At 46.6% G+C, this 14,927-nt stretch overlaps 1 protein-coding gene across 1 annotated transcript in view; it reads left to right on the top strand.

Annotated features, from left to right (window-relative positions):
• Positions 1-14,927, top strand: part of tmem132e (transmembrane protein 132E) — a gene marked incomplete at its 5' end in the record, with an annotated part of 154,192 nt that overhangs the window by 68,339 nt on the left and 70,926 nt on the right. The window contains one exon of the mRNA XM_083927561.1: positions 4,488-4,628. Within this exon, the coding sequence (XP_083783687.1) occupies positions 4,488-4,628 (141 nt within the window). The remainder of the gene's footprint in view (positions 1-4,487; positions 4,629-14,927) is intronic.

Below are 14,927 nucleotides of genomic sequence, written 5' to 3'. Positions count from 1 at the left end.
CCCCTGCCCTTCAAAAAGTCTGTGCACGCCACTGCTGAGTAGTTCAAAATGCATTTATTGAACAGATGAGACAAGCTTTTCTTCCAAAACTCTAAATCTACTGGAAAAAATAGAGTACAATATAGTAATTTTGGTATTGATGACTGACTGATTGCACAGTGTTGTGTTAATTTCATGCTGTGCGACAGTTTTACCACTAAACGCAAGACTCCCCCACCCCGGGCGGGTCAGAACCAGGCAGGCGCCGCAGAAATGTGGCTTGAAATGTGTTGACCAAAAGCTCTGCTGTTTAGCAGTCCGTCGGCCAGCTCGCAGTCTAATAGGTGTTGCCATGGCAGAAGGCATCTGTGTGGAATGAGTAAGTAATAGCTCTGTCTTAGCTGAAGTGGCTCACAGTACCTCTCCACTCCTCCGCGTGCTGCAGCAGCAGCAGCAGGGCTCGCAGAGATCCTGAGAATTAGGGTGTGTGTGTTATTGCCGGGTACTGCCTACAGCTCTCCCATTTGCAATGCTCTTTCATTAATCAGCATTAACACTGTTCAATGGGAGTCCGATTGATGTGCTGCTCCCATGGGTAATGCTTCATCCCCTCTCATTTGTGGTGCAGAAATGAACCAGTCTGTGGAGAAGGGGCCGTCTGATTAAAAACATTGGTTCTGTGCAACATGCAGGCTCTCTAAAAACAGATGAGGATGAATATGTAGTGGCTTTTATAAGCCTGTGAGTGCAGGTAATGAATACAAACACATGTATTACTCACCAGGGTTGCATCCTTACCAGGAAATGGTTGTTGTGTGATTATCATCTCTTATGATCAGTGTTTTTTTACAAGACACGGTGATCAAGTAGCAACTGGGTCACCTCATTTAGCGCAAGTCTGAGGGTATTACGTTTCCCCTTCTCAGCTCACATCAAAGGCAACGTGCTTGATCAGGGTGATGTCTTACACATTACATATTTCTGTTTCATCTCCCCTTGACGGAGCTGTATCAGATAATTACTGTATTTTCTCTAATGTGGGGGGGATTTGATGAAAGAAGACAACAAGAGCTGCAATAACAAGCTGTAGCCTGTTAGGAGAACCTCTGCTTCTTCTGTTTAGTTCAGACAAAAGTTAAATACATTGTTTTTTAGATGGGGGGATTTGTACCAGACGTGGCACGTTCAGGATCAGCCAATGCAAAAGCTCTTATTGTCACGCCGCGGTGACCTCTGTCCTGTCTTTGGGTGTTTGTCTTGTGAATTTCCTGTTTTATTTTGAAAGGTAACTCTCCTCTAGTTCCAGGTCACTTGCCCTTCCTCTTGTGTCACCGGTCTGACGTCATTCCCTGATCCCCGATCGTTTCCACCTGTGCCCCCCCCCCCCATGTGTATAAAGTCCGTGTCTTCCCCCATGTTCAGTGCCAGATTATTAGATCATTAATATATAGGGGGGAACATTTTGAATATGCTTTTGAAGTACTGCCCTGTGGTAAGTTTAAGGTTGAATATGTAGAAGGAGCAGAACATTGCCATCTAGTGTCTCAAGATCGTAGTCGCAACAACAAAAAAGAAGTCCAGCAGTCGGGTTGCCAGGTTGGTCAGACCCGGCACAGTAGCCTACAGGAGACCGGAGTCTGTTTGAGCCTGTTTGAACCCGTCCCCTCCAGAAAATCACACCATAAAAACAAGGATTAGAGGAGTTTGACTGATAGTTAGCGTTAGCCGTTAGCGTTAGCCGTTCCAGCTAAGTGCAGATGAAAGTGATGTTAGCATCAAGAAGAAGCGTAGCCATGTGGGCGTGCGTTTGAATGGCGTTTCTCTCCTTAATGTTAGGCGTTAGCTGTTAGCTGTTCGCGTTAGCCGTAACAGCTAACTAAGCATGAAAGTGACCTTACGGATCGAGGAGAAACTCGCCACTTGGGCGTTTTTGCCCGTCTCTGGCCACTCAGCTGTTATAGTTATAATTTGTGGGCATATTTCCCATCATGCACTTGTTGAATATCAGCAGCAAACTGAGAATGTTGTTGAATACACTAAAATACAGATTGTGCTTGAGCTGTGTGCCTATTCTGGCTGAAGAAGCGGAGACGGCTTCAGCAATTGCTTTCACAAATCACGGATGAGTGGTCGGAGCACTGAGCGCGGGTTAGCGTGGCAAATGGAAACACCTCTGCGGGACTTCAGAGTTTTTATCTGTCAAAGCAAAAACATAGAAGGATGCGTGCGATGCCGCAGAGGCCTTGAACTTTCCGCTGAATGTAAATAAGGAAAAATGTGATTTCGATGATGCTTTCAGTGAGTTTGTCCAGAGGAAGCTGCTGAGTTTCAGAGTGGAAACAGGAACAGAGAAAACACTAGGACACTGTTTCTTTTCCTTGTGTTTTTCACTGTAACGTATAAAACCAACATTAACCTCCAGTCAGGATATCAATGAACCGTCTCGAAGGCGGACAAACAAAAGCCAAATATGTTAATAATTCATCTCCGTCTTACGTTTCATGAAGATGAGACCATGAGATCAATAATCTCCATTGGCCCGGCGTCTGCGTCTGTGGATGGGACGCCTGTCTCCGTGCATCAGATTGGAGAAGTGCAGGGGTCGGGCGTGGCTCTGTGGTCAGATCACCAGGATCGCAGTAAACCGGGAAGAGAGTGCTCTTGTTTGGGGGTTTTCTCTCTCTGCTGGTTTCTATTCTGTCAGCGGACGCACAAAGGGAAGTCGTGTTTCCATTCAATGGTGCAGAAAACTTTAAGCTAACTTTTGAAACGTTAAAAAAAACAAGGTGCGTCGAGCAAATAAACTCTACTGCAGCTTCATTTGGTCCTTCAGCAACACACTGATGCACCCTAAGTGTGCAAAGGAGAGGTACCGCAGGTCCTAAAGCAACAGACTGATTCACCCTAAGTGTGTGAAGGAGAGGTACCGCAGGTCCTAAAGCAACAGACTGATTCACCCTAAGTGTGCGAAGGAGAGGTACCGCAGCTCCTTCAGTAACAGACCGATGCACCCTGAGTGTGCCAAGGAGAGGTACCGCAGATGCTTTCTTCCTGCTGCTGTCAGACTTTACAATCAGCACCGCTCCCAATAGACTACTGACCTCATCCTGTACCCTGCACTGTGCAATATGCCTGTACCAAGGTCACTTCTGTTTTCGCACTATTTAGTCATATTTAATCACTTCATATCATATTATTACAAAAAGAACAACTGCACTATATCATGTGAATATGTATATGTGTCTATGTCCATTTTTTTCCTTTTTAAATTTAACTTTATGCTTATTTTTGACCTTATTTTGTAATATTCTGTCGCTGCTGTGACAAAAGAATTTCCCCGTCTGCATTAAACATTAAAGGTTTTTCTGATTCTGATCCTGAAACCAGTAAATTACTCTCTTTTTTAGTTCTAATTTCATTTATGTCTTTACTGCATTAAGCTCCAGTTCGTTTCTTCTCGCAGCAGAGATTTGGAAGGATGTACATTATTACCTCTGGAACATATGCACATACATAGGAGCCGCAGTGTATGTTGTTCTTGTGTGGGCGCTCACACCCATACATGTTCAGTATGTGAGCGTGCAGAATTTCTGCAGGCGCTGCAGAGTTGAGTCGATCGTGGGTGGTGCGTGCGTTCGTGCGTGCGCGTCCGTGTGTGTGCGTTTAGCTCCGTGAGAGTGTGTTTGAAAGATAACACACATGTATATTAGGTGTGCTGTTATTATTCATGCTCTAGAGTGGATACGGTCCTGATTCGTATTTACATTTGCTACATGTGAATCATAAATATTTATTCATGGGTGGTAAAATAAATAATATATATATGAAATGCATTAAATTTTGAAGCATGTAGCAACAAGACGTATCAGTCCCCGGTCTGTTTTCATGTGAACGCCTGAAATATTAAGCGACTGCAGGGAGTGTGAGTGGTTTCCAGGTTCAAGCCTCCTTCCTGTTGAAGTGTCCTTGAATTCCAGGGTCCCTGTTCTGCAGCTCACCCTGACCCGCCTGTGCGGTACGTTCTCCCCGAGGAGCCGGGGATCGTTGAAGGAGGACCTTTAACCTCCGAATCAATAGAGTACCCTGATACTGTGTCTTCGGGTAATTCAACAGCATTGCATCTATTATTAATATCGAATCAAATGCCTCATTAGCTGTGTTTCCAAATACTTTTTTAAAAGCACGTGAGCTGAATTTGGAAGCTTCCAGACGTCAGCGGGTAATAATCCTGTAGAAGTGCCCGGTGGTTGCAGTGTGAAGCATGGCAGATTAGATTTTACAGAGGGTGTTGGAGGCCTGGAGTAGTCCGAGCCTTCTGGTCTCATGTATCACTGTCATCTTCATTCATCTCTGTTATTGATTCATCTGTGAAATTGCTTTTGCCATGACGCAACACGAGGAGGAGGACTGCTGCGCGCACAGGGCGCTCACCTCTGACCTTGCACATAAATCACCCGCCTAATAAAATTGACTCGTCCCGTTTCTTTCTCCCTCGCCATTTCCTGCAGGGTCAAAGCCAAGAAGGGAGTGAATCTGCTGGAGACCAAGTCGAAGAACGCCCAGTGGAAGGTGGACTGGGAGGTGCAGTCCGGCGCCAAGCACTCCATCACCACCATCGATGTGAACAAGAACAAAGCAGTCACACAGGGGTAAGTCAGCAGCCCCGGGCCTAAACACACAGGGTCTCTCTAACAACTGCTGCAGCTGTTGGCTCCTGCCCTCGGTCCTGACACACAAAGACAACCATATCTATCTTTCTTAACAAAGGACAAAAGGTCTCCAAAAAGGCTTTCCTTGTGTGTAACAGTCATAGTTCACTCTCTGATTAAAGCGTACACCCTTCTCTGTAAACGCCCCGGCAGCTACAGAAGATAAAATACAGCCTCGGCCCACAGCGGCGACTAAAGCACCCTCTGCTTTATGGCACAGAGTTAAAATGGAGATGTTATCTGCTTAGTCTCACTGCATCTGCTGTTAATTCAGTCTGCGCGGAGTGATGAGGTAGACGATTTGGACTGCGGGCATTAAAATACCTTTGAGATGAGATCTTGTCTAAGAGCAGTAATTACGGCGAGTTCCTCATAGGAGTAAAAACACCTAATCACAGTCCTGCAGAGTCTGACGGGACTGTAACGGACTCTGTCTGGGCAGGTTCTACGGTGAATGCAACTTTACGCTAATAGTGAAACTAGAGTTGCTAAAACTTAACCCTCCTGTTCTCCTAAGGGTCAATTTGACCCCATTTAATGTGTAACATCTCTAAATAATGTCATTTTTTTGCTTTATATTTATGACTTTTCCTCATTTTATGGGGACGACTCATAAAAAACCTAAAAGTATCATGATTATATATATTTTTTATTGTTCTTATCGTACATGTACTTGTGGCATCGGGGTTCCTTTGGGTCAGTTTGATAATCTGGATGATTTAATCATTATTATTATTATTGTTTATTTCACAATTCAAATATTATATGAGGTCAAATTCACGCTGCTGTCCTTGATAACGGACGTTACTTTCATTCCAGATGTTACAAATAACACAAAATAGCACTTAAAATAACAGACTTACTTTAAAACACACACACAGAAATCCCTCCATGCAGTTTAACATCAGTGATATTTTTCATTCTGTTAAATAAAAACATAAAGTACCCGACTTCACTTGAGTCACACAGTGATTATGATCATTTTCCAGATGTTTAACGGTCAAATTGACCCCAAGAATAAATGGTTAGTCAAATTTGAGGGCAACAGGAGGGTTAAAGGGTCAATTTACCGAGAAATTGCAAAGTAGGGGTGGGATCTGACGATGTTAGATGGTGAAGGATCAGAACGTGTTGACAGTCTGCCAAAGGAGAGGGATCGTAGTATCGTCTGTAGGACACATTCGATCCACTGCTGTTCTCAAATCACAATATTGGCCGGTCCGCCTCATGCCCCGCCCTGACGACGCGCTGATCGACCGATCATATTGAACTACAGACAGTGACGAGGATTTCTATCCCCATCATCTGTGACTGTGGCTCAGAGGAAGAGTGGATTGTCCTCCTTTTGAGAGATTGGCGGTTCGATCCCCACCTCCTCCGGTCCACATGTCGAAGTGTCCTTGGGCAAGACACTGAACCCCCGAATTGCTCCCCGTGCTGCGCATGGGTGTGTAAATGTGGTGTGAATGGTTAGATTAGATGGTCTGTAGACGTCCACTGCCATCAGTGTGAATGTAACAAACACAGTGAAAGCGCCTTGGGTAGTCCAAAGACTAGAAAGGCGCTTTATAAGCACAAGTCCATTTACCATTTACCATCTTTGATTCAGAGAGGAGCAGAAGTCACGGCTGAAAATTAAAGTGAAACTACCGTGTCCGAACAGCACGTGAGCGTCAGACTGTTGCGTCACATCCACACGGTCCGTCCACGGTTATTCGTAGGATTTGCGTAACGAGCTGACCAAAATATGACCCTTAAAAACAGATGCACATCTCGTGCAACTACGGCCTTTCCGCCCAAAGCCACGCACGCACGCAGGCACACACACACACACACACACACACACACACACACACAGGGTAAAACAGCGAGGAGTCCAGTCACACTGCAGCAGCAGAGGCAACAGGAGCTTAAGGAAGAGTTTTGTTAAATGTCGGACTCAAATCTGTTCAGAAAGGTTCTTCGGCACGGTGGTTTGGTGGTTAGCCTCACAGCGAGAGGGTTCCTGGTTCAAATCCCTGCTGGGGCCCTTCTGTGTGGAGTTTGCATGTTCTCCCCGTGTCTGCGTGGGTTTTCTCCGGGTTCTCCGGTTTCCTCCCACAGTCCAAAGACGTGCAGGTGTTCGGTTCATTGATGACTCTAAATCACCCGTAGGTGTGAATGGTTGTCTGTCTCTGTTCGTCTCTATGTGTCCTGTGATAGACTGGCGTCCTGTCCAGGGTGGACCCCGCCTCACGCCCGATGTCAGCTGGGATCGGCTCCAGCCCCCCCCCCCCATCGCCCACCCCTAATTGCAAAACACAAACTACGGTCATCGACCACTCAGCCCGACATTGTTATTCATCGTGCTCGTGCCACTTAAGCACGATGAATAACAGTCAAGCACATGGTAATGCCCATTTCTGTGTCCTCCTGTGTGACCTGTGACATGTTAATGTGTAAATGCACGCACACATATGTTCTCGTTCTCATTGCATCAGGTTTTCTGAGAAGTCTGTTTTAGGATGTACATATTACACAATAGATAGTACACAATATATGATAACATTGGAAGACGATCAATTATCATATTATATATATTATATCATAAATGATCACCCAGCCCTGTGGTCATGTGTTTAAAACTGACCCCATGTGACGTGTTAGGTGTGTATGGGTAACGGTCGTTAGCACTTGGAGCACAAAGGGTTCCAGTGACATCATCGGCCTGTGAGAGGTTAAATACCTGGATCTCACACCAGTTAGTTCCTGGTCCAGTCCCAGCCTGGTCCTGGTCCTGGTCCTGGTCCAGTCCCAGCCTGGTCCTGTTCCTAGCCCTGGTCCTGTTCCTAGCCCTGGTCCTGGTCCTGTCCCAGCCTGGTCCTGGTCCTGGTCCAGACCCAGCCTGGTCAGATGCGTAAATGAACTGATGAAGCCTCTTGGATGAGAGGTGAAACGTCTTCCTGACATATAACCAAGTCCAGTTGCTTTGGACTGAAACTGCTTTGAGGATAACGACGACCTGGACACATGACAACATCCACAGGCTCCTGAAACACTGATCCACATTTTCTGACTTTTTATACCAAACAACTCAGCGATTAATCAATTATGAAGCAGTTCGTTGCCGCTCTAGTTCACAATTAACAATGACAATACGCAATATCCAAAACGATCAAGTATCATATTATATATTATCAGAAACTATCACCCAGCCCTGTGGTCAGGTGTTTAACACTGATCCCATGTGACGTGTTAGGTGTGTACCGGTAACTGTGAAAACCTGACCTGGTCCTATAAACAGCTGCTCTCACATCATCACAGTGCACATCCATTACACTTTGTTCACGTGTTGTTGTTTTGATGTGGCTGTGCAGCTTTGCCTTCTAGCTGGATCCACTGAGGGGAGAGCTACTAAAAATGTGCAGCCATAAATCACAATATGTGATGCGTTCAATTCATTAGCAGCTAAAGCACTGGGAGTGAGGCTGGTTATCACCGAGCCTTGGAGACGTTAGCAACCGCTGCTCTAAGTATTGGCGTCCCTGTGGGCTCCCTCGCGGCCGTGGAAGAGAGCACAGTTGCCTCACCTGGAAAAGAAACCCTCCACTCCTCTCTTGTTTATTTCTTAGCGCCTTAGCGGCAGCCTCTCTCGTTTTATTTAGTGACCTGTGTCATGTAATCTTTGCCACCCTGTCACCGTGTGTGAAATGTCCAGCAGGGGGTCAAGCATGGGTGGAGAAAACAATGTGTCACGGCGCATTTCGTCAGAAGCCCAGTCAATACTGCGACCACCTGAAGCCAAACAATAGGCTTCAAAAGTTCTGAAGGGATTCATGTTGTGACGCTTCAGTCCCATCGAATCGATTGACCGTGAGCGTAAACACACCCACTCATGCCTGTGAAGACTTTCTGGTGGAAATGTTGTGAAGTAGGTTCACATTACCTCCACGTTTCAGGGTTGTTTGGACGCCGGTATGAAGCCTTTATTTGTGGAAATGGAGAATTTCAAGAAGGTTTAAGTGATAAATTCCAACAAAACGTGCTCCGGTTGCGATTGGTGATGTTTGCTGGGAACTGGCTGTATCAGAAAAAGCACAAAGGCACCGTGAAGCTGCTTTCTTTCCCTAGGGCGCACTCACACTGTCCTTCTGTACCGTGTCCAAACAGGTTTTACGGGTAAAGCCTAGTGCGTTTGACCAGTGTGAGTGCAACCGTACCGCGCCTAGCTGCGGCCAGCTTGCCGTCCACGGCCCGTTTGGGAGAGGTGGGCTTTAGTAAAGCACGTTTGCACGTGTACGAGCACGAGCGTGCGCACGTGTACGAGCACGAGGCCTACGGCGGTTCTGAGGTCATTTCCTGTGCGCCTGTTGGGACGTAGAAAAAAGAAGGAGGGACCATGCGCGGACATTTCAAACAATGGCGGTGAAAGGTTCACGTTGGTGTGATGCGGAGGTGGAGTGTTTACTGCAGATTTGGTCGATGAAAAGATTCAAAAACAGTCGACAAGACGCACAAAAACTCCGAGGTCTATGGAACCTAACACCTGCATTTCTTTGGACTGTGGGAGGAAGAACCCGGAGAAAACCCACCCATGCAAACTCCACACAGGAGGGCCCTACGGGGATTCGAACCAGGAACCACCTTGCTGTGAGGCTCATCCGTTCCCTCAGTGTAGTACATGGATTTTTTTCTTCTTGACTGACACCGTAGAAATCCGCTTTGTAAATGTGAATATTTTCTGGTGTCTTTCCTCGTCTAGGACAGCAAACTAAATTATTTGAGACATTTGTCGACGTCATATTGGGCTTCGGGAAACACTGAAACTGGACTTGGTTATTTGGACCAGGACCAGGCTGGGACTGGACCAGGACCAGGTGCAGGCCGCCGTTAGAGTGGCAGTTGTTGGTGGGAAGTTGGTTTCGACTTCGTTAGTGCTCTGTTGTTGTTGAGTCTCAACGCCACTCTAACGACGGTCGTTGGCACTTGGAGCACAAAGGGTTCCCGTGACATCATCGGCCTGTGAGAGGTTAAATACCTGGATCTCCACACCAGTTAGTTGGACCAGTCCCAGCCTGGTCCTGGACCTGGTCCAGGACCAGGCTACATGAACTGATGAAGCCTCTTGGATGAGAGGTGAAACGTCTTCCTACACAAATAACCAAGTCCAGTTGCTTTTGAACGACGACCTGGACACATGAGAACATCCACAGGCTCCTGAAACAATGATCCACATTTTCTGACATTTTATACCAAACAACTCAGCGATTAATCAATTATGAAGCAGTTTGTTGCCGCTGCTCTAGTTCACAATTAATCTAGCGAGTTCTCTCGATCATTGATGTTGTGTTTAATGGTTGTGTGTGAGTGGATCGGCTCATACTGCAGACTTCTACACGCTGAGACTTCACAGTAATGAGCCCCGAAATACAATAATTCCCCTAATGACACAATTCAATTCACTAATAAGCTGAATTCTCATGTTTCCTACGTTCAATAATTGTTCTCGCTCACGTCTTTTGGTGCAGGATTTAAGCAGCAAACAAGTAACTGCTCACTATTTAAAGCCCGCCCTCCTCACCCACACACACACACACACACACACACACACACACACACACACACACACACACACACACACCCATCATAGACACACACCAGCATCGTTCTGCATCTCATTGGTGAATACACCCGAGTACCAGTTCTGTTTGAACATCTGCTTTTGTTTACTCAAAATTACCTGAGACGGAGGAAACGAGGTGACAGCGTTTTCCCTCCGGGGCGTGTTGTTGATCTCTTCATCGCGCTGCTCTCTTTATGACTCTTTCCTCCTCGTCTCGGAGTTTCTCTTAATTAGAGTATTTATTCTTCAGTCGCCCTCCGTCGCTGATAACGCCGCATGAACCCGTGAGTCATTGATCGCGGTCAAAGGCTTTGGGGTGAGTAAAAAGCCGTGGCGTCACCGCGGCCGCAGTCAGGACAACAGGAAGAATCGATCATTTATGAGATGAATCTTTTTCTTGCTCTGAATAATTCAGTGTTGAACAAGAGATGAAGCAAGAAGAAGGATTTTTTAAATGCCAATATTGACTCCCAACAGGAACTCGACAGACGCAGACGAGCACTTTCGCATTTCTTTCATCTCCGTTTCAAAGCTGCTCTATCCTCTGACGTATGCCTTCCGTATTTTCCGCACTATAAGGCGCACCACATTATAAAGGCGCATAGAACAGACGCTACAGTCGAGGTTGGGGTTTTACGGGTAGAGTCTAGTTCCTTTGACCAGTGTGAGCGCGACCGTACCGCGCCTAGCTGCGGCCAGCTCCGTTTGGGAGAGGTGGGCTTTTGTAAAGCACGTTTGCGCATGTACGAGCACGAGGCCTACGGCGGTTCTGAGGTCATTTCCTGTGCGCCTATTAGGACGTAGAAAAAAGAAGGAGGGACCATGCGCGGACATTTCAAACAATGGCGGTGAAAGGTTCACGTTGGTGTGATGCGGAGGTGGAGTGTTTACTGCAGATTTGGTCGATGAAAAGATTCAAAAACAGTCGACAAGACGCACAAAAACTCAGAGGTCTACGGAAAGATCTGGAAACAAAGCCATGCATCGCCATGACGTCATCAATGCGTGTGACGTGTTACGGCGTGATGACGTATAGGCAGCAAGAAGCATTCTCCGAGGCCCAGGTAGTGTGAGTACAAACGGGCCTGGAGGGGGGGACAAGGACCCTAAAGCACGGGGCACGGGACGGACGCACAGTGGGAGTGCGCGCTTAGTGCTCTATTAAGTCTTAACGACACTCTAACGATGGTCGTTGGCACTTGGAGCACAAAGGGTTTCAGTGACATCATCGGCCTGTGAGAGGTTAAAATTTGTTAATGTAAATGATTCGCGCATCAATAGACACAACAGATATTTGAAATACTGTGAACTAATAGCTGCACTCATTCCTACACTTTGCTTTAAATGTTATTAAACTCAGACTCAAGTGCTCTTGACTTTATATTACAGACTTAAGCCAGGTCTGTTCTGAGCCGTGCTGCGAGGCAGAGCTGCACCAGCAGCCGCCGCTCTGCTGGTGCAGCTCTGCCTCGCAGGGCTTTGATCCAATGAACCCTCCCTGTTAATCAGTTCAAACAGACCTCTGATCAAAGACTGAAATCCTCCTGAGCTCCGGAAAAGCCCCAAGCTACAGCTTTTAATACATATATATATATATAAATATATATATATATATATATATACACTTTGTGCTCTACAGACAGCACATCATTAACAAGACCGGACTCTTCTACAGTCGTGTTTTACTTTCTTCCTCCTCCTCTGGGGTGAAATCACACATTACGTTCTCTCCACCCACGACTTAATGAAATAAATAAAAAGCCGTTATGTTGAATGTTGTTTGTCCAACATCAACTTAGCTGTTGCTTTAAAAGTCTTAAAGGAAAAGTTACAAGGAAGATTTCAATTCATTAAAATGAAGGAAGATAATGGAGAGTACAGGAGAGCGAACGTCACATTCCCACTTCCTTTTTTGCTCCGAAACTTTTGTTGTCTAAACTTAACCGTCACCTTTAGTCGTCTTAACGGTCACCTTTCTTTTGCCTTAGCTTGGTGCACAGTGGTAACACAGATCCAAGTGCTTAAAAAAGGCTTTATGTTGCGTGTCGAGGGTTTGTGTGATTACGACACTAAAGGGTTAAACAGCAGCATGAGGGAACGACTCCTGTTGTAATGTGCTTAAGCAGAGTTTCAGATTCTTCACCTTGACGTCATTTAATCAAGAACAGTGTGAACGGAAACCACTCACCGTAATGACAGGACACTGAAATCAAATCAGCCAAATCCACTAACAGAAACAGAGGATCGTCACATTATGGCGTTGGCGTCCTGAATATCATCACGGCTGCTTCTGCTGCTTACGCCTGTGGATGTTCTCATGTGTCCAGGTCGTTATCCTTAAAGCAACTTCAGTCAAAAGTAACTGGACTTGGTTATTTGTCTAGGAAGACGTTTCACCTCTCATCCAAGAGGCTTCATCAGTTCATGTACACATCTGACCAGACTGGGACTGGACCAGGACCAGGACCAGACTGGGACTGGCCCAACTAACTGGTGTGGAGATCCACACTGTCCTCTCGGACCGCGACCCGGACTTTAGGGTACTTGTCCCCCCTCCCTCTCCCCCGCGCGCCCCAGCCCCGTTTGTACTCACACTGCCAGGGCCGGCCCATTCTTCTTGCTGCCTATACGTCATCACGCCGTAACACGTCACATGCATTGATCGTGTGTGTGTGGCTTTGTTTACAAATCTTTCCATAGACTTCTGAGTTTTTGTGCGTCTTGTCGACTGTTTTTGAATATTTTCATCAGACCAAATCTGCAGTAAACACTCCACCTCCGCATCACACCAACGTGAACCTTTCACCGCCATTGTTGTTGTTGTTAAATGTCCGCGCATGGTCCGTCCTTCTATTTACATGTCCGAACAGGCGGACATAACGCTACTGTAGGGCTCGTGCTCGTGCTCGTACATGTGCGCACGCTCGTGCTCGTACATGTGCAAACTGCTCCGCTAAAGCCCACCTCTTTCAAGCGGGCCGTTGTCGGCCCGCTAGACGCAGTTGTGCACGGAGCGGGTGCACTCACACTGCTTAAACGTACTAGGCTTTAGCTGAAAAACCTGTTTTGGCCGCGGCCAAAAGGACAGTGTGAGTAGGCTCTGAGACCCTTTGTGCTCCAAGTGCCAATGACCGTTGTTAGAGTGGCAGTCGTTGGTGGGATGGCCCAACACAGGAGAGCTCACTCCTCAGGCCTGGACTCTGCTGCCCACTCACACCTCAAGGAGAAAGCCCACTCCTTTGATGACAATAATGTCCACATCCTGGACAGAGAGGACAGATGGTTTGAAAGAGGAGGAAAAGAAGCCGTCTATGCAAAAGTAGAGAAACCATCGTTAACGAGAGGAGGAGGTCTGACACTCCACTGATCTCCAGTTTACAATGCTGCCCTTTCATCCCTTCATTCAACGATCTAACCTCAAAGAACAACTGTTCACAAACGTCCTCCTGTGACTCCAACGACTGTCGTTAAGACTCAATAGAGCACTAACCAAGTCCAGACCTACTTCCCACCAACGACTGGACCAGGACCAGGACCAGGCTGGGACTGGACCAGCACTAACGAAGTCCAGACCTACTTCCACCACCGACTGCCACTCTAATGACGGTCGTTGGCACTTGGAGCACAAAAGGTCTCAGTGACATCATCGGCCTTGTGAGAGGTTAAATACCTGGATCTCCACACCAGTTAGTTGGACAAGTCCTAGCCTGGTCCTGGTCCTGGTCCAGTCCCAGCCTGGTCAGATGCGTACACAAACTGATGAAGCCTCTTGGATGAGAGGTTAAACGTCTTCCTAGACAAATAACCAGTGTTTTGAGGATTCTGCTGCTTATCTTGATCATCATCAAGTCAAGACATTTCTGCGAGTGAAGAACGTAAACATTTCAAAAGGGAAGTCAAGTCAGTGAGTCTCGAAGCTTCAGGTTGTAAACAGAACACCGTGACCTTTAAAACCGTGCCGCCGGTGCCGCGTGCCCGTCAGTCTGAGATCCACGGATCAGGCTGAATGAGCTGTTAGGACTGCTGTTGACTTGTTATGACGTCCCCTTCATCGATGGATGTGACTGACAAATCAACCGAGCTCTGCTGGAGGCCACACATTGATTCCTCTCCACTGGAGGCAAAGAGCCGGATGCTGGCTTTTATTCTGAAATGTTCTATGGACCACCGTTAAATATTGAGGCATTGATCCGACCAGAACACTGTGATGGATCCAAAGTAAATTCAGCTCTTTTGTCAGTTCTTCTGGTCTTTGCTTTCCACGCGCAGAACCACTCACTGGTATAGATCAGTGACGGGAGGCAGGGGAGGCTGTGAAGTATTCATATTTGTCCTCTGGACTATGATTTTGGTGTGGTTCTTAATGTATTTTGACCATTTTTATATTAACAATATTACATTTGCAGAAACCATAAACTGTTGCATTCTTACACTGCACAGCAATTAAAGTGCTTTACATTACGCTAACTTATGCGTCCGCGTGTCCTCTCTGAGGACAGACTGCCTTCATCCACTGTTCCTACGTACAACAAGGAAAACGTCACCTTTAGTTGTCTAAACTTAACCGCCACTTTTTGTCGTCTAAACCGAACCGTCACCTTTTGTCGTCTAAACTTAACCGTCACCTTTTGTCGTCT

The sequence above is a fragment of the Echiichthys vipera genome (genome assembly GCF_963691815.1).
Source record: "Echiichthys vipera genome assembly, chromosome: 14".
In the NCBI taxonomy this organism is placed as follows: domain Eukaryota; kingdom Metazoa; phylum Chordata; class Actinopteri; order Perciformes; family Trachinidae; genus Echiichthys; species Echiichthys vipera.
Note: the sequence above shows the minus strand (reverse complement) of the source record. Positions and strands in the feature narration are given on the sequence as shown.